The sequence below is a fragment of the Camelus ferus genome, chromosome 17 (genome assembly GCF_009834535.1).
Source record: "Camelus ferus isolate YT-003-E chromosome 17, BCGSAC_Cfer_1.0, whole genome shotgun sequence".
Classification (NCBI taxonomy): domain Eukaryota; kingdom Metazoa; phylum Chordata; class Mammalia; order Artiodactyla; family Camelidae; genus Camelus; species Camelus ferus.
Window position 1 is genome coordinate 49506132 of NC_045712.1, and position 20176 is coordinate 49526307.

At 40.0% G+C, this 20176-nt stretch overlaps 1 protein-coding gene across 4 annotated transcripts in view; it reads left to right on the forward strand.

Annotated features, from left to right (window-relative positions):
- The window catches only part of NEK10 (NIMA related kinase 10), a 152805-nt gene that overhangs the window by 115752 nt on the left and 16877 nt on the right, over nt 1-20176 (forward strand). For all 4 annotated transcript variants that reach the window (XM_032459417.1, XM_014561306.2, XM_032459418.1 and 1 more), the window contains 4 exons: nt 1839-2052; nt 8858-9041; nt 9134-9220; nt 10687-10741. In XM_032459417.1, coding sequence (XP_032315308.1) covers nt 1839-2052; nt 8858-9041; nt 9134-9220; nt 10687-10741 — 540 coding nt within the window. The remainder of the gene's footprint in view (nt 1-1838; nt 2053-8857; nt 9042-9133; nt 9221-10686; nt 10742-20176) is intronic.

The window sequence follows — 20176 nt, forward strand, 5'->3', positions numbered from 1 at the left end:
GGACCAAGCGCTTCTCGTTACGTGGGCTGGAGTGATGTGTAGCTCCAGAGATCCGTCCGCGTTTGCATTTCTGGATTTCCGAAGTAAGCGCTTTGTGGTGGTGGTTTCAGAAAAACACGCCACGCCTAGAATTGAAATTAAATCAGCGAGAACCAACTGTTTGCATTCTCCATCTTTCCTTTGCTCTACCCTCTTTAAATTGTTAACCGGAATAATTTCAAAGTGCATCCAGTGAAGACATGAACATTAAAATACTTTGAAATCTCCAAAAAGATGAATACACAGGAAATCTGTTGCTTTTCTATACACAGCAAATACTAATGAACTATCAGAAAGAGAATGTAAGAAAACGATGCTCTTTACAAGTGCATCAGAAAGAGTCAAATAGCTAGGAATAATCTCAGCCATAGAAAAGAATGAAATTTTGCCGTTGGTAGCCACGTGGATGGACCTGGACCTGTTAGGCTTAGTGAAATACGTCAGAGAAAGACAAATACTGTATGTTATCACTTATATGTAGAATTTAAAAAGTAAAACGAAGGAATATAATAAAATAGGACAGACTCACAGATACCGTGAACAAACTAGTGGTTACCAGTGGGTAGAGGGGTGGAGAGTCAAGAGAGGGAAAGAGGTCAAGAGGTACCGACTGTAAATACGTGTATAGAAATATACAAGAATGTATTGTACAGCACATAGAGTATAGCTGATATTTTGTAATAACTTTACATGGAATATAATCTATAAAAAAATCACTACGTTGTACACCTGAAGCTGTTTTAACATCGTAAATCATCTATAATTTAAAATAAAAGAAAAAAGAAAATAAAAAACCCTCAAATAAATACAAGAAAAAATAATTAGGAAAATTGTAAATTCGAGTGTTATTTTTACTTCTGTTACTGATAGTAATTTTGTGTAATGATTCCTGTGTATTGCCTGGAGACATCGTTTTCGGTGAAAGTTGTGTTAACTATGAGTTGCTAAATCACATACAAGATGTGAAAATTAGATCTTTTTCTCCACGTCCAAATAAGTTAAAATTTATTGAGAGGTACACATGATTCAGTGAAATTAGAGCGTTTGATTTTTAAAAAATAGAACGATTTAAATTATGCTAAGCAGTGACCTTGATAACTGGCTCCCCGGGCATCTGGAGTGGCCTTCTGTTGGGGGTTGGCTGTGACGGGAGCAGTGCTCACTTTAGTGGGCTGATGGGTGTTTCCTACCTCCAAAATCTGAGAAAGTTTCGGCATGCAGTGTGTCAAATTAGCTGCTTTAAAAAAGATCACTCCACACACCTTAAACCACCAAGTAACTGGATTGAGTTTTGTTTTTATGAAGTCATGTTTTGTAAGACTCACTCATCAAGATGTGTTGACGTTACCCCTGGACAGCTGGGAAAGGTCACTAAGCTGTGACTCCCCACCCCACTCCCGCCACCAGAATCCTTCCTTCCTTGTGGTGCATCACGTGTGATGTTATTGGGACCCCTGTTTGTTTCACTGGCCAGCGAGGTCGTGTGGTTTTGGAAAAGAGCCACTTACCCAGGAGAAGCAGACCCCGCCCACCCCTCCTGAGACCAAGGAGCAGCTTCCTGTGTGGCTTCTGACCCTTGCCCACCAGCCCCCCTGCAAGGAGAACAGTGCTGTCCCCTTCTCCTTCCCAGACTTTCCAGATGTCTTCTGAGAAGTCTCAGACTGAACTCTGTGCTCGAGGTCTGTCTCACCCCAGGTTCTCTTGGGTGCAGACGCCGTGGTGGACACACAGCGGAATTTACCCTTGACCCTCACACCCCGCGGCCTGGTCCTGACTGTGATTAGCTTATGTTCTCTTAGATGCCTCACGCCGGATGCAGAAGCCCGCCCAGATATTGTAGAAGTCAGCTCCATGATAGCCGATGTCATGATGAAGTATTTAGACAGTTTATCCACATCCCAGCTGGCCCTGGAGAAGAAGCTGGAACGGGAACGGAGGCGCACACAGCGGTATTTTATGGAAGCCAACCGGAACGCCGTCACCTGTCAGCGTGAGCCTGCCCTGCTGTCTCACGTAAGTGACAACCTCTCAGTCTCTTCAGGATGCACTCTGCTACACTCTCTGAGGCCTATCATGCTTGTCCTAAGGAAGATTCATCTTAAGTTAGAAAAATATTAATTGCTACATATAATATTTCACTATTATATAGTTATATATGCATATACTTTGATATCTTAAAATAAGTCACTATAATTGATGTTCCAAAGGTGTAATGCATAATTTGTTGTGTATTATAAAACCAGAGGTATCAAAAAGATCTCTTAGAAATTCTTTGTTTATAATCTTTGTATAAATAGCAGAGACTGCTTTTAATTAACTTCTTCAACAATCTGGAAATACGGATGAAAATGCTGTATGTTGATTTAGAGAAGGAAATCGTATTTGTCTTAAAATGTTTTTTATTAGTCTATGTAATTGCTTTCATTAGTCTTGGTGATGATAATAACATTGCCATGGTACAAATCAGAACATGCGCTGTTATTTGTCTTGCCAGTAACCTTTAAATTATTTAGATACATAAGTTTATTTCTGAGTGTCGTTGAAAAAGGGATGCCAGAGCTACAAATACCCAGAAGGGCAAGTGATGGTGCCAGTGACCCCCTTGTTGGTGTCCCTTTTCTTCCTTCCTCTGTGCCTTTGTTGTGTCATGACCCGTAACCCATCCTTCGCTCATTCTCTGGGGTCCCCGAAAGCAGGGGTTTAGTAAGGGACCCTTCAACCTGTAAGTGTTGTTTAATACCCTCCTGGAGGTGGGCCCAAGGCAGTAGGGTCATAAAGCATCCTTGATCAGGATACCTGGTCATTCAATTCCTTTCCAGGGTCCAAAGGACCTGCTGTGCCTCGCTGGGAAAATGAAGTGACAAATTGGTCTCAAAGAAGAGACAGTTTTGGTTTCTTAAATAACAGCATTTCCAGCAAACTCTTTTTTTCCCCCCAAGAAGGAAAGCACTACTGTTTGGTGGGTTTCTCTTTCCATACTTGTTATCCAGAAGTTAAACTTACAATGTTTTCTTTTTTATGGATTTTATTTTGTTTTATTTTTTAATCTTTCTTAGTACAGCCATGCCTTTTATTTTCACTTTTCATGTTTTTATATAATTGAGGTATAGTTGATTTACAATATTATGTTAGTTTCAGATGTACAACTTAGTGATTTGGTATTTTTATAGATTGTAATCCATTTCAAGTTCTTATAAAATCCTGGCTGTAGTTGCTGTGCTGTACATTACATTCTTGTATCTTATTTAGATTATACCTAGTAGTTTGTACCTCCTAATTCTCTACCCTATCTTGACCCTTCTCCTTCTGTCTCCCCACTGGAAACTACTGGTTTGTTCCTTGTATGTGTGAGTCTGTTTCTATTTTATTTTATTCATTTATTTTTTGAGATTCCACATGTAAGTGATATCATATGGTATTTTCCTTTCTCTTTCTGGCTTGCTTTACTTAGAATGACATTCTCCAGGGACATCCATGTTGCTGCAAATGGCACATTCATTATTTTTTATGGCCGAGTAGTGTTCCATTCTATAAATATACCACACCTTCTTTATCCAGTCCTCTGCCAATGGACATTTAGGTTGTTTCCATGTCTTGGCTGTTGTAAATGGTGCTGCTATGAACACTGGGGTCCATGATCTTTTTGAATTAAGGTTTCCTCTGGATATATGCCCAGGAATGGGATTCCTGGATCTTATGGTAAGTCTGTTTTCAGTCTTTGGAGGAATCTCCATACTGTTTTCCATAATGGCTACACTAAACTACATTCCCACCAGCAGTGTAGGAGGGTTCCCTTTTCTCCACAGCCTCTCCAGCATTTATCATTTATGGACTTTTGAATGATGGGCATTCTGACTGGTATGAAGTGATACCTCATTGTAGTTTTTATTTACATTTCTCTGATAACTAGCAATATTGAGAATTTTTCATCTGCCTATTGGCCATTTGTATGTCTTCATTGGAAAATTGCTTTTTTAGGTCTTATGCCCTTTTTTGGATTGGGTTGTTTACTTTTTTTATTATTAAGATACATGAGCTGTTTATACATTCTGGAAATTAAGCCCTTGTCAGTCTCATCTTTTACAAATATTTTCTCCCATTCCATAGGTTTTCTTTTTGTTTTACTTATGGCCTCCTTTGCTGTGCAAAAGCTTGTAAGTTTAAATAGATCCCATTAGTTTATATTTGCTTTTATTTCTATTGCTTGGGTAGACTGCCCTAGGAGAACATTGCTGAGATTTATGTCCAATAATGTTTTGCCTATATTTTCTTCTAAGAGGTTTATAGTATCTTGCCTTATATTTAGGTCTTTAAGCCATTTTGAGTTTATTTTTGTGTATGGTGTAAGGGAGTATTCTAATTTCTTGATTTACATGCAGCTGTCCAGTTTTCCCAACACCATTTGCTGAAGAGACTGTTTATACTCCATTGTATGTTCTTGCCTCCTTTGTCAAAGATTAATTGACCAAAAGTTTGTGGGTTCATTTCTGGGCTCTCTCTTCTGTTCCATTGATCTGTATGTCTGTTTTTGTACCAATACCATCTGTTTTGATTACTGTAGATCTGTAGTATTGTCTGAAGTCTGGGAGGGTTATTCATCCAGCTTCATTCTTTTTCTTCAGCAATGCTTTGGCAATTCTGGGTCTTTTGCAACTCCATGTAGATTTTAGGATGATTTGTTCTAGTTCTGTGAAAAATGTCCTGGGCAGTTTGATAGCTGTTTCATTAAATCTGTAGTTTCATTAAATTTGCTTTGGGTAGTATGGCCATTTTAACAATATTAATTCTTCCAATCCAAGAGCTTGGGATATCTTTCCATTTCTTTAAGTCATCTTTAATTTTCTTAGTCAGTGTTTTGTAGTTCTCCATGTATAAGTCTTTCACTTCCTTTGTCAGATTTATTCCTAAGTATTTATTTTTTGGAATGTAATTTTAAAAGGGATTTTTTCTTTACTTTCTGTTCCTGCTATTTCTTTGTTAGTGTAAAGAGATGTAACTGATTTCTGTATGTTGATGTTGTATCCTGCTACCTTGCTGAATTCTTTTATCAGCTCTGATAGTTTTGGTGTGGAGCCTTTAGGGTTTTCTATATATATAGTATCATGTCATCTGCATGTAATGACAATTTTACCTATTCTCTTCCAATTTGGATCCCTTTTATTTCTTTTTCTTGTCTAATTGCTATGGCTAGGACTTCTAGTACTATATTGAATAGAAGTGATGAGAATGGGCATCCTTGTCTTGTTCCAGATTTTAGTGGGAAGTCTTTGAGCTTTTCACCTTTGAGTATTATGCTTGCTATAGGTTTTTCATAAATAGATTTTATTACGTTGAGATATATTCCCTCTATACCCACTTTGATAAGAGTTTTTATGATAAATAGCTGTTGAATTTTATCAAATGCTTTTTCTGCATCTATTGAGATGATCGTGTGATTTTTGTCCTTTCTCTTGCTTATGTGGTGTATCACATTGATTGATTTGCATATGTTGAACCATCCTTGTGTCCCTGAGATGAACCCAACTTGATCATGATGTATAATTTTTTTATGTGTTGTTGGATTCTATTTGCTAATATTTTGTTGAAGATTTTCCCCTTTCATTTCTTAATTTATTTTTTGAGTTCTCTTTCTCTTTTCTTCTTGACAAACATGGCCAGAGGTTTTTTATTTTGTTTAGTCTTTCAAAAAACCAGCTCTTGATTTGATTGATTTTTTATTTTCTATTTTATTTATTTCCTCTCTGATCTTTATTATTTCTTTCCTTTTACTAGCTTTAGGTTTTATTTGTTCTTCTTTTTGTAATTCTTTTAGGTGGTAGGTTAGGTTGGTTATTTGAGTTTTTTCTTGTTTTTTGAGGAAGGCCTGTATCACTGTTAACTTCCCTCTTAGGACTGCTTTTGCTGCATCTCATAGATCTTAACGTGGTTGTGTTTTCGTTGTCATTTGTTTTAAGGGATTTTTAAATTTCCTCTTTGATTTTATTGTTGATCCATTTGTTTTTTTTTAGTAGCATGTTGTTTAGTCTCCAGGCAACTGTTTTTTTCTCACTCTAGTTGTTTTCTAATCTCATGTAGTTGTGGTCAGAAAAGATACTTGACATAATTTATGTCCTCTTAAATTTGTTGAGGCTCGTTTTGTGACCTAGTGTTTGTTCTATTCTAAAGAATGTTCCATGTGCACTTGAAAAGAATGTTGTTCTGGCTTCTTCTTTTTCGAATGTAATATCCTGAAAATATCAATTAGTCTAAATGATCTGTTGTGTCATTTAGTATTCCATTGTGTTACTGGTTTTCTGTCTGGAAGATCTGTCCAGTGATGTTGGTGGGGTATTAAAGTCTCCTACTATTATTGTATTCACATCAGTTTCTCCCTTTATGTCAGTTAGTATTTGCTTTATGTGTTTAGGTGCTCCTATATTGGGTGCATATATGTTAATGAGTGTAATATCTTCATCTTGTTGTTCCTTTATCATTAGCTAGTGTCCATCCTTATCTTTCTTTATGCCCTTTGTTTTAAAGTCTGTTTTGTCTGTTATGAGTATTGCTACCCCTGCTTTCTTTTCATTTCCGTTTACATGACATATCTTTTTCCATCCTCTCATTTTCAATCTGTGTGACCTTTACCCTAAAGTGAGTGTCTAGTAAGCAGTATATTTTATATATTTTTTGTATTGAAGTCTAAGAGCAGTATATTGTAGGCTCCTATTTCATTATCCATCTCCTACCCTTTGCCTTTTGATTGGAACATTTAGTTCATTGGCCTTTAAAGTGATTATTGATAGAAATGTATTCATTGCCATTTTAATCCATGTTTTCCTATTTCCACGTTTTATATTTCTTCTTTGTTTCTTTTTCTTTTGTGGTTTGATGTTTTCCATATTATACTTGAGTTCTCTTCTTTTGGGTTTTTGTGACTCTATTATGTGGTTTTGGTTTGTGGTTACCATGTTTTTCATATATGTTAACCCATTACTATATATACTTGGTTTAGACTGGTCATCATGTAAGCTCAAATACGTTATTAAAAAAAAGAGAAAAAAATCTGCATTTTATTATTTACCTCCCCCACATTTTGTGATTTGATGTTCTCTTTTACATCTTCATGTTTATCTTTTTGCTGTTCATTGTAGTTATCATTTGCTTTTCTAGTTGCTGTTTTATTTTCTATAGATTCTTGCTTTTCTACTCAGAGAAGACCTTCCAATATTTATTTTAGGACAGGTTTAGTATTGTTGTATTTTAATTTTTACTTGTCTGAGAAATTATCTGTCTCCCCTGTTCTAAATATTAACCTTTCTGGGCAAGGTATCCTAGATTGCAGGTTTTTCTCTGCCAGGAATTTAAATGTACCTTGCCACTGCCTTCTGGCCTGCAACATTTCTTTGGAGAAATCAGCTGATAGCCTTATAGGAGGGGATCCCTTGTAGCTAACTCTTTGTTTTCCTCTTGCTGCCTTTGAATCCTCTCTTTAGCTTTGACTTTTGCCATTTAAATTTTAATATGCCTTAGTTCTCTTTGGGTTCATCTTGCTTGAGACCTTCTGCACTTCCTGTACCTGGATATCTGTTTCCTTCTTCAGCATCAGAAAGTTTTCAGTCATAATATTTTCAAATATGTTTTGACCCCCTTTTCTCTTCTCCTTCTCGGGCCTCTATCATGCATAGATTGGCATGCTTTATATTTTCCCATGGGTCTCTTATATTGCCTTCATCTTTTTTCATTCTTTCTGCTGCAGTCAGTGTCCTGCCCCTCCCTTTGTGTGTGCATGTTAACAGTGGGGCTCCTTATGGCAGACGCAGGCTCCCTTTCACACACTCTCAGTTGTGGCCTGTACCTCACTCCAGCCCCTTCAGGCTGTCTCCACCCAGCCAACCCCAGTTCTCTCCCTGGAGCCTTTCATCTGAAGCCCAGGTCAGCACCCAGCCGCCACACACCAGCAGACATGTGTCTTAGGCTGGAGAATGAGCAAGGTGGTACACATCCTCTGTGCTGGGCCCCCTGTTTTGTCTGCTGCATATCGAGGACTGCTCTCTCCTCCGAGCCTCTGAAGTTCCCTTCTGTCCCAGCTAGTCTCCCAACTGGTGAATGGGCTTCCAAAGGTGAGGGAACCTTCCCTCTTCCACAGCTCCCTCCCAGGGGCACAGGTCTCATCCTGCTCATCCTGATTTTTTTTTTTTTTTTTGATCCTACCCAGTTACGTGGTAATCTCTCTCATAGGAGAAGTTTTGATTGTATGAGATCTCCTGTCAGAGTTAAGCATTCTGTGAGCACTATTCCACAAGTAGAAGTGTTTTTGATGTATTTGTGGGAGGAGGTGAACCCCACATCCTTCTAGTCTGTCACCCTGATCCAACTGCCCCTTCTTTATACCTTCAGTTGTAGAACATATTTTCTTCTGGATTCCAGTCTTTCTCACCACCAGTCGCTCTGTAAGTGCTTGGCATTGTGGTGTGCCTGAGGGAGAAGGTGGGCTCAGCAACTTTCTACTCTTGCATCTTGGCCACCTACCTCCAGAATTGTTCTGCTTGTCTATTCCTTAGCGCTACCTTTTCTTTCACCAGATGGCGCAGACCTTTGTTACTAAACACTTTGCCACACCCATTCCTTTTTGTCCAGTGGTAGCTTGCAGACCCACTTTTTTTTGTCATCATGGACTCCATGAACTTTTTATAGCATATGTGTCAGTGGACCCACTGATGTGACTTCAGCACCAATATTTGTAATGATACTTTAGTCCTTTTAAGATATATTCTAATAAGGTTTAGGTCCCGCGGAAGGAAGAAGGAAGTGGGTATTAAAAACTGAATTTCTTTTTCAGGAAACCTTTGAGAAGGCAAGCTTGAGTAGCAGCAGCAGTGGAGCAGGCAGCCTGAAAAGTGAGCTTTCAGAAAGCTCAGACCTGCCCCCTGAGGGCTTCCAGGCCCCCTGTGGGAAGGACGAAGACAGGGCCTGCGATGGAATCTTGTCAGATGATACCTTCAACCTGGAAAATATTGACAAAGGTATTTCTAGTGAAAGGGTTACAGCACGAACGCACTCTTGACTCCCTTCTGTTTCAAGATTCATTTACTTTTTATTTTTCATTAATGTGCAGATATATATTCAGAGCTCGATGATGAATTGGACATTTCGGATAACTCCAGCATCTCCAGTTCAAGCCCTTTGAAGGAATCTACATTCAGTAAGCCTTCTTTTTCTGTTTGTAGGGTTCCAGAAGGTAGTGGTTTGGGACTGGTACTCAGGAGTCAGGTAGTTGTCATCACACATATAACTGAGTGGTTTGCTTCCCAGGTGCAGTGTGCATTAATTAGGACATGTGTGTCTGTCACTCCTACAAAGCCCAGAGGCCAACAGCACTGTGGTCTTCCACTGCCTCCTGTCAAATGAATAGTTTCATTATTTCTTCCAGCAAATGCAGGTTCTAACTAGGGAGTGGAGATAACTTATTTGGAGACAGACTTAACAACCCAAGGAATAATGGAGGTGACCTTTTACGAGTCTGTTGATTGGAGGTTAGAAACCTGGAGAAGAAATTCATCTTGGTGTAGACTGTTTCATACAACTTTATTTACAGTAATGTAAAGGGATATATTATACTTAAAACTCTAAAGTAAAATAAATGCTTTAATTGTGTAGAATTACGGAAAAATGCTATGTAAATTCAGTAAAAATGAACCTTTACTCTTAATTTGAAACAGTAAAGAAAATAGTCAAGATACATTTAAATAAAGTGTAAAGAATTTTCCTTATAGAAAGATAGGATTCAATTGACTCAACAAATCTCACTCAACAAATCTGAAACTGAAAGAAAAGACCAGCTAAAATAGTAAATGGAGACAGAAGAATGATTCTTTTAAAGAGTAAGTTGATGGAATATTAAAGAGAATAAGTCGAAATACTCTGAAATTGATTAAGTGTAAATAATCCCGTGTCATTGGTGACTATACTGTGAACATTTCGTAAAAGAAGGTTTAGGATGTTCTCTCTGAGCATCAGAATAAAAGCCTAAGAATTTTGTTTCATTCTTTGTCCCTTTCCAAAATTAATTGGTTCATCAAAATGGAGAATAGATGGTCTAGATTTTCTGGGACAGTCACGATTTCCAACACCCTGTTCTGTTTTCCCTATAAATTCCAGGCTGCTAAATAAAATATCTTGATTTCCAACTGGGAAAACATAAATATTTTGCAATAAGAATACTCATGCATTTAAGCATATGTAGCAAAACCTGGAAGCAATTAATCACTAACTGTTTTGAGATGAACTCGGGGTTGTCCATCCCGAGTGACAAGGACAAGGGATCGGTGGGGAAGTGAGGAAGGGAAAGCTGGACCTTTAATTTGCATGTGGTCACTTATCGCTGCTTGGCAAGGGATTTAGGATGATTCTGACATAAATACTTTATTGTACTTTGTTAGCTGAGAATAATGGAGTTTCTTTGTTTAGCACCTTTTCTTTAGGGATAGACTCTTAAAAAACCTGTCAAGTGAATAGTAATTTGCAACATTATATTTCAGCTGATGCTTTCCTAAGGAGGACAGTCTTCATAGTAGGTACAATTGCTTGAAATTTTTTTAAACAAATGAGCGAATAAATAAAACATTTGCAGCAGGAAAATGTGAAGTTATTTTTATTTTCTTGTTTCAGGCACTTTAAAGAGAAGTTTCAGTGCTTCAGGAGGAGAAAGACAATCCCAAACAAGGTAAGTATGTACACACTGACCTCCTGGAAATATTTTTATTTTTATTTTTAAAAATTTTTTAGATTTTATTTTATTGAGTTATAGTCAGTTTACAACGTTGTGTCAATTTCCAGTGTAGAGCACAATTTTCAGTTATACATGAACATACATACATTCATTGTCACATACTTTTTCACCATGAGCTACCCCAAGATCTTGTATATATTTCCCTGTGCTGTACAGTATAATCTTCTCTTGTTTATCTATTCTATACATACCTGTCAGTTTCTGTTTTTAGACTCTGCAGAGCTGAGGTTTTGATGGCTAGACTGATACCCGATAGCAGAGGCTACCATGGGCATGTGGTCCTGGAGGCTGTCGGAGCCCACCCTCCCAGAGCTGACTCTACCATGGAGCGTACTGGGAGGGGTACTAAGCTGGGGCCTGGGGTTTGATCTGGCTCTGTGATCCTCAGCCCCTCAGTCAGTCTCGCTGAGCTCAGGGAGGTAGGGCAGTTGTGCTTCCTGAGATCACTGGGGCCCCGGCTCCTTACGCCTTGTTTTTCCGCATCCCCAGGGTGTAGGTCTCACACTCATGGCGAATGTGTCAGAGGTGGACCGTGTCACAGCCACAACCCAGCTGGCAGGCAGTGGGATGTGGAAGTAGGGAAATGCCATTCCTTTTAGGGATGTGACCCAGATGTCGTTCCCTTCCCTTCTGGTCACAGACCAGGACTTAGTCACGTGAACACATTTAGCTGCAAGGGAGAATGAGGATAGTTGGGGCATTTGGTTCTAAAAGATTTTTATTTTGCAGCAACTTAGCACTTTCTGCCACAGTTGTCTCTTGGGCTAAGGACTAAAATGAAACTCTCTGATCTGGCCTTTTGCAAGTCCCTGGTGACCTTCACAAGAGCAGTTCAGTGGCCTTAGGTGAGGTTGGTGGGAGCAGAAGCCTGACTGGTGGTTTCTGTCAATTGCAGAGGCAGGGGTGAGGAGCAGGTTGGAGAAGGTGAGGTGTGAGCTGGACCGTGACCTGGTGGGGAGTGTTTGATGGGAACGGCCTTCTAGAATCAGGATGACTGTGGGTGAGTGGCCTGAGGGGAGACTGAAGACGGAGGGGAACTGAGCAGCCTGGAGCCAGAGAGCAGGCCTGGGAAGGCAGGAGGGACAACACTTCATCTGTGTCTGAAGAAAGGGAGGCAAAGATAACACTCAGCTCAGGAGGCAAAGAAGAGGACGATTACGCTTGGTGGTTTCTGTTTATTACATGAAGTTCCAGGTCTGCTGCCAAGAGGATGACCTAGACTCAGGAGTATGGTCAACTAGGAAGAGCCGGTATTGAGGTGGCAGGAGACTGAGCAGGGACAGGTGGAAGGGCTGCCCGCAGCTCCGGGTCTGCGGTGCCAGTGCAGGCCGGGTCCGTGTCAGTGGTGGTGACAGCCCGCAGCCGTGGAGCTGCGGGTGATGCTGGCTGAGGCAGTGGCTGAGGGCCGGTGGCAAAAGGCTGAGGCTGTGGGTCTGCTTTACCAGTCGGGCTTTGTGGGTGCAGCAGGAGACCCTGACTCGGGCTGACCTGTGTAACAGGGGGCTTCATTAGAAGGCCATGGGGGACTCACAGAATTAGGAACCCACAGAATCAACCTGCCAAGGGGCAGGAGCCAGGTTGGCCCTGGAAGCCTGTGGAGGAGTCACTCCTGGAAGAATTGTGAAGGCTGTGACCCTGGGCCGAACGGGCTCCCAGCTCATTTGTTCCGTCTCTCTGTCACCTCTCTTAGGATCTAATGCAAGAGAGTCGGGTTGGCCTGGCTTGGATCAGGCCCTGTCACTGCCGTGGGGAGGGCCAAGTCCCTTCAGGTCCCTCCAGGGGCTGTGTGCATGCCGAGCAGTCCAGATGGGGCCACAATCACTGCTGGGTTCGAGGGTGCTGGGAAGAGGATCATGGAAATGTATTTCAGGATGGAGGACCTGCCTGGCAAAGTCCCGAGGCCTTCAGTTAGGCAGCAAAGGAAGGCGCACGTGGAAAATCAATTCTGTTGAGTCAAAGATACCACCTCACTGATAACTTTATCTTTTCCAAGTGAGAGTCAGGAAGGGTTAGGGTGGAGCCTTTTTATTTTCTAAATCTTTTCCAGTGTTGCTAGTAGCAAAATCCAAAAAACGTATCAGAGTGTAAAATATCCCAGGTACGTCATCAAGGAATCCCGTAAGAGCCCACAGTGTTCTTCAGTGCGCCAGGGTGCGGAGAAGCAGTGGTTAGAAGACAGAGGGCAGTGGGGAGAGAAACAGTCCAGCCCCTCAAGGGAACCAGAATAAATGATGGTGGGGACATGGGCCTGGGTTAGAAGATCCCCCATCTCTGGGTACCCATCCCTGACCCAGCAGCTCCGCTTCCAGTTGCTGCAGACAAGGAAGCCACACACAGGAGCCTGGAACATGGGAGCTCTTGCTGGCTCAGTCCAGCAAGTAAGGGGACAGGAGTGGGAGATGTGAGCTTGGCCATGGAGCTGGGGGTCTGATCGGCACCGTGGAGTAGCTGTGTCCTCAACTCCGGCACCAGAGTTTCTGTACCTCGACCACGTTGTGAGTTCAGTAGACTTCTGTGAGCTGGTCTGTCTGCATGTGAGAAAGGGTTCCATGTCCTCCCCTAAAAGAATTCACAAGTGCACTGTGGAATCTAACTATTCCCTTTTAAGTTTTGTGATTATTTATATTTTTTAGAACATCTTCAAAAGACTTCTTTCTCTATTATTGGATACTTTACTCAGTGATACAAAGTTGCTTAAGTACATAGAAGGGATAGAAAACAAGTGTTTTAGTACAAAAATAAATTATGACATATGGGTGCATTCCCCAGTTAAGAGAATTTTTTATTAAGCTGGAAATTTTCAGTCAGGTGAATTTAGGAATCTTACCATTGCCAAATAATTCTAGTCCTTTTTACCTGAAAGGATGCATGGAAAGTTGTCTTATTTGCAAGAGTTCAGTTTTTGAAGTCCAACCCTTCAAAAACAAAAGAAACGTATGTAGTATGTATGTTAGAGCTTGAAATGGATTTTAAAAGCTCATCGTTATCTAAACATTTGTAGCAAATTGAATAAACTAGAATTAACAGAAAGTGGAAGTGTAATCTGCAGCTCATTGAAACGGGGGCACGACAGAGTGGGCTTTAACTTGGGGTTAACGACCAAGTCAACAGTTGAGAAATGGCCCCAGTGTTGAGGCTGAAGAGTCAGAAGGCGTGTGCATACGCGAACCGGTGAAAAGAATCTGAGCTAAAGCTGCGCCATGTGTGGGCCAGTGTGACATCCATCACGGAGCACGGGCTGGTTTAAGGCACACTCTCGCCTCTCAGGGAACTCACAGTGTAGGGGAGACACAGGCAGACTTGACAAGAAAATACATGGCAAGAGATAGCCTGTACTTCATACCAAATAAGAGGAGAGAAAGTGAATAACTTTGACTTCCTTCCAGGTTACCCCCAGAGCTTCTGTGAATTAAAAGGAGACCACTCCAACATACATTTATAATTCTTTAAAAGGCATTAAATAAGGCTGAAGTTATTTGCAACCTAATTTGTTTAGAATTATCCTGGGTTTCTTGGTTTATTGGTATGAAACGTAAACCCCTCCCGCACTGTATTTAAAAGCTAAATGAAAAGTTAGAATCCAAAAGAAGATGGCAGAGCTACAAAATATAATAAAGATAAATGGAAAATAAAGCCTGTGGATACTTTTGGCTATTTTGTGCCACGTATTCAGTGGGAGATGAGTTATGATGAGACCCTGGGCAGCTCTCCCCTTTGAGGAGCCTCATTGGCTCCTAGGACAAGGGAGTTGGTCCCAATGAGAAGAAGCCACAGAGAGGAGCACACTTGATCTGAGCACAACTTCCAGGATTTAGAATTCAGTCTTGATTCAGGCTGAACAGTACAGAGAGAAAGTTTAAGCATATACGCTCAGCTTCGGTCATCTCAGATACCAGGAGCTAGATTTAAGCCAATTGCCTGCCAAAGAACCAAGGCACCTCCCTAGCCACTTGAGATAGACTCTCTTGAGCAAATGGACCAGGCAAACGGATACAACATTAGCAAATGGAACTAGGAAGGGGAACTCCTGCCTCCTCCGGGAAGTACTGGATTCTCAAGGCTGATGAAAGAAAAATTGATATTGAACTGGAAGGCACCCTGGTGATGCGATCCAAGACATTGTCAGTTGGTAAAATTTTTTCAGGAATATAATTAATGGCAAGGCCCGGAAAGAGGCTCCAGCTCTTAGAAGTCCATATTCCTTCTATGAACTATTTAGTAGAAGTCTCTTGAAACCAGAAAATGATTTCTTTGGGCTCCTTTTCTTGCCAGCCTCTTCCCAGATCTCAACTCTTCATCCCTAAATCACCAAAAGTACTGGAAGCCATACGCAAAGCTCAGGTATCGGATCAGTGGCAAGTGCCCCATTCCTTGGCTCTGGAACTGCAGCCATTCACTCATTCAAAGCAGAGTCTCCCAATCTCCATTCCCAGGGCTTCAGGTACTAAATGTCATGTACCAGGATGTCATGTAGCAGCCATTCCCAGAAGACCTGGAGATGTCAGTGTAGCTTTTCTAATAGTATATGAGTAGTCCATGGAAAACTTCCAGGTCACCCATGTTTCCTGACAATAAACAGGTCATTAAGTATTCACTCAGGATAATTTGCTTTTAGTTATGCCTTTGGTTTGCGAGAACAGAGATTTGATTTTACATCTTTATTCTTCACACGTGATTGCAGAGTTGTAAATAGTGTCCCTTGGGATACTCCTACAGATTTTTTCAATTTGAGTTGTCACCAAGTCGCTGATTTAACTACAGTCACTCATACTCTCTCGAGGGCTAACTGGTTAGCACTCCTAAAGATACAGAACCGTAAGATAACTTTATCTCCCTTACATTTAAGTTCCATCCATTAAGTAACAAAAGGCAGATGAAAATTAACTTAATGGTATGCTTCTTACAATATTGCTTTTAATGAATGCACGCAGATCTTGTGATGGTCTTTTTGAATAAATTTTCTTGAATGAGAATGGGAGAAATTACTTGGTTTCAACAGCTTCAAAGAGGTAAAATTCACACAAAATAAACTGCACTTATTTAAAGTGTGAAAATTGATGTTCTGAGTATATACATCCTGTGAAATCACAATTCAGATAGTGAACATATCCATCCAACAGTGTCCTGGTGCCCATTTGTCCCCTTTGCTCCTGCTTCTCACCCCTCACCCCAGGCAATCACTGGTCTGCTTGCTGCCCTGTGGATTGGTTTGTGTTTTAGAATTTAATATACATGGGATTATATAGTACATACTGTCATTTGTCTGGACTTCTTGCAGTCAGGATGATTATTTTAAAATCTGTCTGTATTGTTTTGTGTATCAACAGTTCATTCCTTTTCACTGTTAAGTATTAGTCCATTGTGTGGATATGCCGTGGGTTGTTTATCCATTCATCTGTTAATGGACATTTGAGTTCCAGTATTTGGCTATTACACATAAAGCTTCTATGAACGTTTGTGTTTGTATGGACATACACTTTTTTCCTTTGGGGTAAACACCTATAAGTGAAATGGCTGGGTCGTATGGTAGGTGTATGCTTAACTTTTTAAGAAACTCTCAAAGTACTTTCTAAAGCGGTTGTACCATTTTTACATTCCCAGTTTGAGAGATTTGAACTCACATGTTGAAGTTAATTATAGTATTTGTGGAAATCATCTCTTATTTTGATACGTACACCTCCAAAATTAGAAGAAGTTAAGAAGGAAAATGGAATTGACTTTTCATGGTCAAAGTCTTAATAAGCACAAAATATTATCTATTTTACAATAATTATGTGGAATAAATATCCTTATTGTTAATGTTTACTTGATTTTTTATTTGCATATAGACAGAGTTAACCAAAAGCTGAGTTGATGTCTGTGTCAAGAAAAAAGCACTTAAAAGTTCAACAGTTAGGACTTTTTGAAATTTACAACTTTAATCATTTTCAATGATCTAAATGATGTAAAATTTCCTGCCTCAGTTTGCTGGAGGAAAATTACAAATGAGCTTGGTCTTTATCAGTTTCTGTCCTGGTTTTACAGTCTCACTTAGTTGATATATGTGTTGATAGTTCTAATTCAGTGTATCATAGCGCTTTATTTCAGTTTACAAGTAGTTATCCTATAGGGTAAAATGTGGTGATACACACAGAGGCTGCAGCCTCTTTAATACATGCACTCAAGTCCCAGTGAGCTTTGCTCACTGTGTTATGATCCTCTTAAGAACATCAGTTGATTCATCAATTAGTGCTTATTACCATGTGCTGGCAGAAACCAGACTATGGCTGGCCCATCTTCGCATTCCCCAGGTCACACATACTTGTCGTTTAATAGATAAGTGACTGTTATCTTAGCATAAATTCTGTATCCTCTCTGTAATATGACTAAAACCTTACCTACTGGCTTAAACCTACAGCCTTTGCCGTAGTCACAGGTTAAGACCTTTTTAAAGATCCTGTTGCTCAGGCAATAAGATTTTTCCATACATGTTTGCATCCTGTTGCCAAGGCAACAGGGTAGCGCGGGCAGGCTGGTTTGAGACATGGGATAGTTGAGGTATCAGAGATGCCTGCAGTTCACAGCTTCTTTGGTAAATCAGGGTATGCATAACTGTATTCAAGGGTGTGTGCCTGACTCCAGGCTTTGTGTATAAAGATGACTGTGAACGTTTGTGTCCATCCAGTATCATACATGTGACTCGAAAGACCTTGTGTAACCTCAGGACCTTGGGATCTGGCCTCTCGGTAGCAGAAGCCTTGCTTATTTTGACTTGCTGCTGTTGTCTCCCCTCAACTCCTTTTTCATAACCCAGATCTAGTTTCATTTAAGTTGAATAAATACTTGCCAGAATTGACCTGGCCTATCCGCCAATGTCACAATCAAGCAGTTTTACAAAAACAATCTACTGTCAGTAAGACCGTTATATTCCTTTTCTGTGACAGTTCTAAAATTCCCTGGCTTATTGCTTATTAGTTTCTAGCTGTCAGTGGAGGACAGGTGGAGAGCCACAGGAGTGCCATACCCCTTCCTGTAGTGGTACCAGCTCCATTAACGTTACAGGTGGACAAGAGGCCGTTACTGAGCCGGAGAAGGCAACTCTCCGTAGTGCCACTTCTCCACACGGGACGCGTTTATGAGCGTCACCACCTTAAGGAGAGTCTCCTGCTGTAAAGCCCTAGTTAGCTCAGATGGTGTCGTTGCATCATCTTAATGTGTAAGCCACGTCTCTCATTTCATGAGGTTAAATGTTTCTTCTTTTTATCAGCGTTAGTGTGTTGACTGCTTTACAAGATTGAATTAAATGATGTGCTGCACTCACAATGCATGTGAAAATATTTCCGTGGTTCGGAGAGATATTTGAAAGAATTTATGAGGTATCAAGTTCTAGATTCCATCTCCTTCATGACCAAGACTCCCCTGACAAGATAATTGTCCAGATAATTTACCTCCCATTGAATTAATCAATGCAAACTTGGTTTTAAACATTACAAAGCTAGTACCTCCAATTGCCACCTTACATGGAGTGGTCTGGGGTGGGAGTCGTAGGCTAACACTCATAGTCAGGGCTTCAGTTTCTGGTGTGGCTTATGAATTCTGCATGAAGTCGCACCAGATCTGGAAGAGAGTTGGAAGTGATGACCTTTCAGAATTTTTTTTAACCTTCCATTTCTCTGAAATTCTGTTTTATCAGTCTGAAGTGCTATTGGTCAATGCCCATTTCAAAGCTTTCAGAGGACACAAGCTTCATTATGATAAGCTTTTTCACCATAAAACGTTTCTGGAATGTCTTCTTTGTGTTAAACCATTTCTATCTTTTCTAGCTTGCATTGTCATGGAAACTACCCTCTACAGCCATAATGTTATATTGGACATAAACATTCAATCTGGTCCAGTCTAGAGGCAGACTGTCCTCAGGCTCTGCATAATTTCCATCTTTTGTCCACCCTTGTGGACCAAACAACTCTATAGTTAAAAGTTGTTCTTTCTGATTAAGAGTTTGATCTATTTTGAAATTACAGATGACTGTTTTCTTGTGATCTGTGGTATAATTCTCAGAGATATGAACAGTTTTTCTGCTCGACCTGTGCAATCTTGTAACTTCCAAGATTATAGAAACTATTTCTTTTCACCACCCCATCTCCAGTGTCTAGCACACTGCCTACACACAGTGGGCACTTACTAAATATTTTTGAATGAATGAATGCATGAATATGTGATGGTTATTTTTAAAGATTCCCTGAAGTTTCTTAAAGAGTAACTTAGAATTCTATGAAGGGTCAGCAAAGTTGAAAGCAACTCAGCTTAGCCAGAGAGGTCTATTTCACACATACCCAGTAGCACATTTTTTCTTAAACAAAGTATATTTTTAACTGAAGTACACTTGATTTACAATATCGTGTTAGTTTCAGCTGTACAGCATAGTGATTCAGTATTTTTGTGGGTTGTACTACTTCTCAAGTTATTGCAAGATAATATCTGTAATTCCCTGTGCTATACAATATGTCCTTGTTGTTTATTTTATACATAGAGGTTTGTATCTCTTAATTCCATTCCCTTAATTTACCCCTCCCCCTTCCTTTTCCGCTTTGGTAACCACTAGTATGTTTTCCATATGTGTGAGTCTGTTTCTGTTTTACATAAATGTTTATATTATATTTTAGATCCCACATAAAATGATAGCATACAGTATTTGTCCCTCTGTATCTGACTTATTTCATTAAGCATAATATTTTCCACATCCATGCATGTTACTGCAAGTGGCAGAATTTCATTCTTTTTTATGGCTGAGTAATAATCATATATGTGAATACACACACACACACACACACACACACACACACACACACACACACACACCCCATATCTTCTTTATCCATTCATCTGTTGATGGATTGCTTGGCTATTGTAAATAGTGTTCCTTTCAACATTGGGATGCATGTATCTTTTCAATTTTTTTTTTTCTGGATACATACCCAAGAATGGAACTGTTGTATCATATGGTAGTTCTATTTTTAGCTTTTTGAGGAACCTCCATACTGTTTCCCATAGGGGCTGCACCAATTTACATTCCTATAAACAGTTATGAAGGTTCCCTTTTCTCCACATCCTGTCCAACATTTGTTATTTGTAGACTTTTTGATAATGGCCATTCTGATAGGTGCGAGGTGATACCTCATGGTAGTTTTGATTTGCATTTCTTTGTTGATTAACAGTGTTGAGCATCTGTTCATGTGCCTGTTGGCCATCTGAATATCTCCTTAGGAAAAATGTCTATTCTGGTCTCTTCCCATTTTTAATTGGGTTGTTTGTGCTTTTTAAAAAATACTGAGTATTAACGAGCTTTTTGTATATTTTGGATATTAACCTGTTGTTGGTCATATCATTTGC